The sequence below is a fragment of the Canis lupus genome, chromosome 19, assembly GCF_048164855.1.
Source record: "Canis lupus baileyi chromosome 19, mCanLup2.hap1, whole genome shotgun sequence".
In the NCBI taxonomy this organism is placed as follows: Eukaryota; Metazoa; Chordata; class Mammalia; order Carnivora; family Canidae; genus Canis; species Canis lupus.
Window position 1 is genome coordinate 58,120,367 of NC_132856.1, and position 8,316 is coordinate 58,128,682.

Genomic DNA, 8,316 nt, shown 5'->3' on the forward strand with positions numbered 1-8,316 from the left:
GGCTCCCCGCTGAGCAGGGGGCCCGATGATGCGGGATCAATCCTAGGACCCCGAGATCATGACCTGAGCTGAAGGCAGGTGCTTCAGTATTAAACCTTTGTGTTTCTCCCACCCGGAAGAAGAAAGTTAGTACCCAGGGCGGCCACAAAATTTTAGATAAAGTGGAGGCACCTAGGTGGCTCAGTCGGTCAAGTGTCCAGCTCCAGATCTGGGCTCAGCCCGAGGATCTCGGGGTTGTGGGATCAGGCCCCACGGTGGGCTCTGCACGCAGCGTGAAGTCTGCTGGAGACCGTCTCCCTCTCCCTCTGTTTCTCCCCTGCTCACACACCCTCTCTCTCTCTCCTTAAAATACATAAATAAAATCTTTTTTAAAATTTGTAGATAAAGTGGGAAAAAAACCAGGCTTTTTTCCAGGCTAGCAGCAGCTGCCGCAACACCCCCTACATACACCCATTCCCGCTGCCTTCCTCTCAGGCAGCCCTAGGGTAACCCTGCAACTGCCGACTCACTGCAAGGCTCTGGGCAGATCTGCAACTAAGTAAAAAGGAAAACAATTGTAATGGCTTTGAAATTCGTGGCTATTATCTCTAGAAGCACAATTAAAAATTGTCGTGAAATATCACTTCCTGTTAAATATAATAATCTATTTATCGATTATAATATATAAATCGATTACTGGCACTCCATAAGGGATCATCTCAGTCGGGGAAGGCTGGGAGGAAGTCTCAGTGGGACACATGTTCTTTGCTTTTTGCTGCCTGGTGGGCAGGTTAAAACGTAAACTCCCTAAACACTAAAAACAGAACAGGTCTCCATGACTCGTGATTTTTGTGACTTCCACATTTCGGAGACCAGTGTGGAGAGAGGCAGTCCCCACATGGAGAAATGCTGTTGGGATTTAAAGATGTGGGCCTGGGATCCCTGGGTGGCGCAGCGGTTTAGCGCCTGCCTTTGGCCCAGGGCACGATCCTGGAGACCCGGGATCAAGTCCCACGTCGGGCTCCTGGTGCATGGAGCCTGCTTCTCCCTCTGCCTGTGTCTGCCTCTCTCTCTCTCTCTGTGACTATCATAAATAAATAAAAATTAAAAAAAATAAAAAAATAAAGATGTGGGCCTGAGCTGCTGGGGGTGGGGGTGGGGGTGGGGTGATCCTGTGTGGCCTGGAGAGACGATGACCGCCCCATCGACCGCCTAGGTCTGAGCGGCTCCACTTACAGGCCCGCCAGGGCGCACCAGACAGGCAGGGCCACTGCCGGGCCCTGTGGCACCTCAGCTTTGCTGCTGCCGAGGGACAAGCCACTGGCTCGTTTGGGGCCGGACCTCCCAGTGGCCCCTGACAGTGGCCCCTGGCTGTGTCCGCCCCAGGACGCACCCTGCTGGCCTGAAAGTACATGTGCCTGCAATGACCAGGACTTCTCTGCAGGGGCCAGAGCAGATTGAGGACCCCGCCATGGGGCCCTGACCAGGACCATCTGGGTCACTCACAAATGTCCACAGGATAGGGCTCGTTCTCCCAGGGACCACCTGAACCCGAGCTGTTGTCAGCTCTGGATTTGTGATGCAGACACTGACCACATTCCCAAACCTGTGGCTGCGGCCCAAGCCAAGTGTGAGTGAGGGGACCAGGCCCCTCCCTGGCCACTGCTCCTCACAGATCTGCTGTCCCAGCCAATGCTGGCCTCTGCTCCCCACCTCTCTCCTGATGCTCGTGCCCCGTAAGGCAGCTTCACATCAAATGTGGCTGTCTCCAGGCTTGAAAAGGCTGACCCAGCCCCAGGAAGGAAGGGACCCCGACACCTGCCCCCACGCGGACAGACCCCGAGGACACTGGGCTCAGGGGACCCAGACCCAGAAGGACGCCTCCTGCAGGACCCCACTCCCAGGAGGTCCCCAGAGGAGGCCCGTCCACAGAGAGAGAGAGGAGGAGGTGGGAGCCAGGGGTGGGGCGGGGGCGGGGGTCAGTGCTTCCTGGGGACGGGGTCTCCGTGCGGGGAGGTGGAAGGTTCTGGAGACGGTGGGGGGAGGTGCAAGTCGGGGTGAGTGTGCTCCATGCCCTGAGCTGTGCACTTAGGGTTAAGGTGGTGAATTTTAGGTTGTGTGTAGTTTACCACAATTTAAAGGATGATTTCCAGGTCACAAGGATGGTGCTTTCCTGCGCAGCTCCTCCCGCCATGGGGGACGCAGGGTGTTCAGGCCACACAGCAGGGCTCCCAGCCCAGGAAGGAAGCACAGCTCTCTGGCAGGGAAGGTGTGCTGAACACAGTGCATGCCTCTCCTCACACTTGCAAGAAGCAGGGGTGCTTAGACCCTGATGCTCAAGGGCAACACTCCCTCGTTTCCCACAGAGCCAAGGAACACAGTTGTGGCAGGAGTGTTTCCTCTGAACACACCGGACATCTTCAGGGAGAGAGGAGGTCCCCACTCACCTGGGGCCAGGGGGGCAGGTACCCAGCAGCCATCCTCTTCTCTTGGGAAAGCAGGTTCCAGGGCAGGCAGGGCTGCGGGAAGAGAAGGGGCCATGAGGCCCAGGCCCAGGGCTGTCCCCAGTCCCCAGATCCTGACCCGGAGACCTCTGCAACCATCCAGGGGTCCCCCCAACACGGAGTGAGGTCAGTAGGAGCCAGGACAGAGGCCACAGGCCTTAACAGCTCCTTAACCCACATAGGGACAGAGACTGAAGGTCTGAGAAGGTAAGGGGGGGCACCAGCTCACATTCTAAATTTATTTTATTTTATTTTATTTTATTTATTTCAGAGAGAGAGCAAGGGTGCAGCATGAGTGGGGTGAGGGGTGGAGAGGGAAGCAGACTCCCCTCACTGAGCAGGGAACCCAACCGGGGCTCGACCCCAGGACCCCGGGACAGGACCTGAGCCGAAGGAGCCCCCAGGTGGCCCAGGAAGCTGACATCCTAAGGTTCCGGGTGGACATGAATTTTGCGGGGGCCCCATTCAGCCCAGTAGAACCACCCGGACTCGAACTCTGGAGGGCTCAGTTCAGACACCCCCAGGCGCCCCCAGCCCTGGCACGTCTCAGATTCACGTCTGCCTTCCCACAGCCCGGCCGGCTCCCTGGAGGCCCCCTCGCTCCCCCTGGAAGCTTCCAGCAGATGCCCCCGCTGTGCGGCAGGAAGGAGCCAGGTGGGCCTGTGTGCTCTGCACGCGGCCGCGGGGCTCCCGCCCTCCAGGGAAAGAGCTGATTCTGGCCCTTCCCCGGGGCCCCCAGGACCCGCTCCCCAACAAACGTTAGCTAGGCCACTGGGCTGTGACCTCAGGGTTCTGAGTTCAGTTCCGCATCCCCCATTTTTAGCAAGAGCCCCTGCCCGGTGTCTGATGGCCCCGATACCCGGCTGGTTTCCCCATCCGCCGGCCGGGCAGCCTGCCTGCTGCTCCATCCCACTGGGTCCAGTTAGCCGGAGTCCCCTCTGCCGTGTCCCCTCGGCAAGTGTCACCCGCTGACCCCCTCCTGCTCACTGGCTACAGCCCCCTAGTCCAGGCTGCATCAGGGATGGGGCCCAGCTCCCCCCGGGCCCCTCCTGCCACAGGCCCCGGACAGACTCTGCTGGGGGCGCCCTAATGACCGTCGGGCTCTGGCCCTCCATAGGGACGTCCTGAGGCAGTCCTGCCCCGTCCCCACCACACGTGAGCCACCGTGGCATGCACATGAAGCCCCTTGCAAGCAGCAGACTCTCACGCACAATCCTGAGGAATGAGTGGGGGCCGTTCACGGGACACTTGTGATGGGCTTCACGGGGATTCCTGGATGAAAATGTCAAATTATTGCCACCACCCCCATCAACAGGAAACCACCACGGGGACAGCCCAGTAACCGCTCCCGCAGCTGAGACCCGCCGATGCGCACCCCGCTACTGGGGAGACCCCGAGGGGAGGCGGGACACTGGTGAAGCCTCAAAGCCTTGCTTCCAAAATATTCCTTAATTACCATGGTGCCTTAAGGCATCCGTGGGTCCTTCCAGGCTCCTCCTCCAGGAGGTGGTGCTTCCCTCCCCCAACCCTGCTTTCCACGCGGGTCGACTTAGTGACCTGCTTCCAGCAAACAGGGCAGATAAAGGGAGAGGGGTTAACTTCACTGCTGGAGAAGCCTGGGAGAGCCCAGCAGGCCACGTGATCAAGGTCAGGGTCACTGGTGACATGGAGTGGACATCAGATATCCCCTGATGGGACATGACCCCTCTGGGGTGCCTTCCCCCAAAACCATAACCCCGGTGCAATCGTGAGAAAACATCAACCCAGGGGACCTTCTTCTACAAACACCTGGCCAGGGCTCCCCAGAAGCGTCCAGGTCAGAAAAGATGAGGAAAGCGTGAGAAAGGATCACAGGCTGGAGGAGCCCAAGAAGACAAGGCGAGGTGAAAAGATGTCATGTGGGACCTGGATGGGGTTCCCGGGGCAGAAGGAAGATGTTGGTGGGAAATCTGGTGAAATCTGAAAAAAAAGTTTGCAGCCTAGTTAATAGAACAGAACCAGCATTAATGTCTTGCTTGGTTGGCTTTTGTTTTTAATTGCGTGTGGCAGGCACCCTTCCCATGAGATTTATCGTAACATGTTTTATGGGTACAACGCACTATTACTGGCTCATCTTGCTGAACCAGGCCCTGATGCAGCCCCCGCACCCCCACCTCCACCCCGGGGCCGCCGCTCCGGTCGCATCTTGACCGTGATCTATGCTCCACAAGGAGGTGTGGACGACCCTAGGGGAAGCGTTCCTGGTAAGGGGTAAGGCAGTGTTAACCCTGAGGTACCGTGGGCCGGGGTGGTCCGAAAAAATATCCTTTTAATGCATGAAGCACAGACGCATATCCGGCACAGAGAGGACACGCGCACGCCTCGTGTTACTGCGCTTCACACAGAATGTGCTGACCCTGAAGGTCGGTGACGGCCCTGCGGGACCACTTTTCCCTTGGCCTTTGCTCACTTCATGTCTCTGTGTCACATGGTGGTGAATCTCACGAACTCATGACTGTAGTTGTTACGGAGATCTGTGATCAGTGATTCTGACCGGTGATGGCTCAGATGGTTAGCATTTACTAGCAATAAGGTATTCTTACGTTAAGGTAGGTACATTGTTTTCTTAGACATCACGCTATTGCACACCCACTGGACTCCGGTACGGCGTAAACACAACTTGTATACGCCCTGGGAAACCAAACAATTCAAGTGATTCATGTTATTGTGGGTGGTCCAGAACCGAACCTGCAACATTTCCAACATAAGTCTACAGGCAAGTATCTGTTGGTACCGGCTACACTGGTCCCCTCTGAATCCATACCTTCACGTCCCAACCCTGACCTCAGAAGGTGACTGTATTTCAAGACAGGGTCTTTAAAGAGGTAATTAAGTTAAAATGAGGTCATTAGGAAAGGATCCTGATCCCAAAAAAACAGTGTCTTTATAAGAGAGGATTGGGGGTGCCTGGGTGGCTCAGATGGTTGAGCATCTGCCTTTAGCTCAGATCACCATCCTGGGGTCCTGCGATGCAGCCCCACTCAGGCTTCTGGCTCAGCGGAGAAGTCTGCTTCTCCCTCTCCCTACTACTCTTGCTTTTAAAAAAAAAGGGGGGGGAATCCCTGGGTGGCTCAGTGGTTTGGCGCCTGCCTTTGGCCCAGGGCGCGATCCTGCGGTCCCAGGATCGAGTCCTGCGTCGGGCTCCCGGCCATGAAGCCTGCTTCTCCCTCCTCCTGTGTCTCTGCCTCTCGCTCTCTTTCTCTCTCTCTATGTCTATCATAAATAAATAAATAAATCTTTAAAAAATAAATAAAAAAATAAAAATAAAAGGCCAGAAGAGGACTGGAGCACAGGAAGACCATACCATGTGAGGGCACGGGGAGAAGACGGCCGTCTAACACCAAGGACAGAGGCTCTGCAATGTCGGCCCTGCCAACATCTCGATCCCAGGCCTCCCGGTACTGGGACAGAACAGAGGCCTGTGGTGTGAGCGGCACGGGGAAGACAGCCTGGCGGTTCTTCACATGGTCGTAGAGTTAACACGTGACCCGGAGATTCCACTCCTGCTACCTGCCCAAGAGAAACGAAAACGTACGTCCACACAAACTTGTTCACAAATGCTCATGGCAGCAAGACTCAGACTTGCCAAAGGGTGGAAGCAACCCACGTGTCCGTCAACAGATGAGCGGGTGCTCTGCCCACAGTGGGTTGTCATTCGGCCTTAAAAAGAAGTGAAGCTCTGACACACACACATGGACGGACCTTGGAAACACAGCACGCGGTGAGAACCTGACACAGGAGGCCCCACGGTGTGAGTCCACGTGTGTGACGTCCAGAACAGGCAGGCATACCTACAGGCAGGAAGTAGATTCATTTTTGGCAGGGGCTAGAGAATGGGGATGGGAGGTAACTGCTCACGGGACAGGGTTTCTTTGGGGATGATAACAGACACCATGTTCCAGACTTAGACAGACACGGTGATCGTACAACTCTGTGCACATCCTGTAAATCACTTAACTGTATACTCAAAATGAATGAATTGTACGGTATGTGGCTTCTATCTAAACGAAGCTATTACAAAAAATAATAATAATAGGGATGCCTGGGTGGCTCATGGTTGAGCGTCTGCCTTGGGCTTAGGGTGTGACCCTGGGGTCCTGGGATCGAGCAGGGAGCCTGCTTCTCCCTCTGCCTGTGTCTCTGCCTCTCTGTGTGTCTCTCATGAATAAATAAGTAAAATCTTTAAAAAATAACAATAAAAGCTGGAAAAAAGTTGTCTACAGTTAAATATATATAACTGTGTATATCTAACCCATACATGTAACATATGGCAACATGGCAGAAAGCTGGCAAGGATACACACCAAACAGTAGCATGGCTAACTCCAGGAAGGACCTGTAACTGTTTAAATTATCAAGGAAGACATGATCTGGAACACCAACTTCTTTTACAAACCATTCATGAAACAAAACTGAGATAAAATGGGGCAAAAAAACTTGAAAATCTAGGAGGGGAGCCGGAGAGTATATGCAGCCGAATTCGCCCGAGAGCTAGAGCTGGCTCTGACTCACGGGGTGTGCGCGGTCTGAGCTATGCGGCCCGAGGGCTGGGCTGGGCCACCCCCAGGGCATCAGATGTGTCTCTGGAAGGACACCTGAGCTGCACCCGGCAAACACCTGCTGCTGAGGACTGCCCTGTGCTCAATCAGGTCTTCTAAATGGCACGTTCAAGTCCTGCCCCTCCGGTACCGGTAAAGGTGACCTTCTTTGCAAACAGGAAATCTGCAGATGTGACCAAGTCGCACTGCAGGAGGGTGGGCCCTGACGCGCTAAGGAGGTGTCCTCGAAAGAGATGCGGACACAGGGAGAAGGCCACGTGACAGTGGACGAGACACGAGTAACACAGCGGCAAGCCAAGGGACACGGAGGGTTGAGGAGGACCCTCAGACGCTGGAAGGGTCCCTGGAGCCTCAGGAGGGAGCAGGGCCCTGCTGACCCCTGGTGTCACACTCGGGGCCGCCAGAACCTGAGAGAGGAAGTCAGGCCGCCCCTGGACGCTCACCAACACCAGAGCCCCACCGAGGCAGGGCTCCTGGGAGCTCCCGGGGCCGGGGGGCATCTGCCACCCTGTGCCCCACACCGCCCCACATCCCGTCTGTGCCCTTGGGACTTTCCCCCGTGGCTCAGGGCAATGGGTGCAGGTGCAGGCCCGGGCCCCCACCCAAGTCCCTCCCGCCCTCCTGCCCACGAGGGTGCCTGTCGCTGGCCCCTTCCGCCCCCTCCTTCACCCAGGCCCGGGGCAGGAGGCTCAGGATTTTCCGTCCCAACGTTCCAACCACAGAAACTCGTCCTTCCTCCCCGGGGGCTTCCTCGCAGAGACCCTGAAATGCACCCCAAGGAGGGGCGAGACCGGAGCGCTTGGGGCTGGGCCCGGGCACAGCGGCTTCCTCACCCGCTGCCGGGCGGTCGGCGCATAAGCGGAGCGGACCCTGGTGCCACCGCAATCCCGACGCCACAGTGTCACTCGGGGCCCGCCCTCGGCTCCGGGGGGCTGTTCCGGGCGCCCCTCCCCCTCCCCCGGCACGACCGCCAGCAGGTCCCCAGACTCTGCCCGGGGGGCGCGGGGGGGCAGGCACAACGGCCCCGGGGAGCCGCCGGCTAGCCCAGGGGAGTCCGGGGTGCCAACCGCTCTCCGCCGTCGAGCAAACAGGTGCGGGGCGTTTCCCTTCCCGCGAGGACCCTGCACACCTGGCGTCGGGCGCGGCACCGCCTGCAGCTGCACGACCCCGGGGCGCGCAGGTGCCACCAGCTCCTGCCCCGGCGCGCCGCGCGGACGCCGCCCCTCTGGCCCCCGC

At 57.5% G+C, this 8,316-nt stretch overlaps 1 protein-coding gene across 1 annotated transcript in view; it reads right to left on the reverse strand.

The window, feature by feature from the left end:
- The window catches only part of ZNF554 (zinc finger protein 554), an 18,120-nt gene extending 10,088 nt beyond the window's left edge, over positions 1–8,032 (reverse strand). Inside the window, 6 exon segments of the mRNA XM_072787926.1 lie at positions 2,427–2,473; positions 2,476–2,498; positions 3,660–3,755; positions 5,827–6,032; positions 6,225–6,313; positions 7,914–8,032. Of these exon segments, the coding sequence (XP_072644027.1) occupies positions 2,427–2,473; positions 2,476–2,498; positions 3,660–3,755; positions 5,827–6,032; positions 6,225–6,311 (459 nt within the window). The 5' untranslated portion in view covers positions 6,312–6,313; positions 7,914–8,032.
- Between the last annotated feature and the right edge of the window lie 284 nt (positions 8,033–8,316).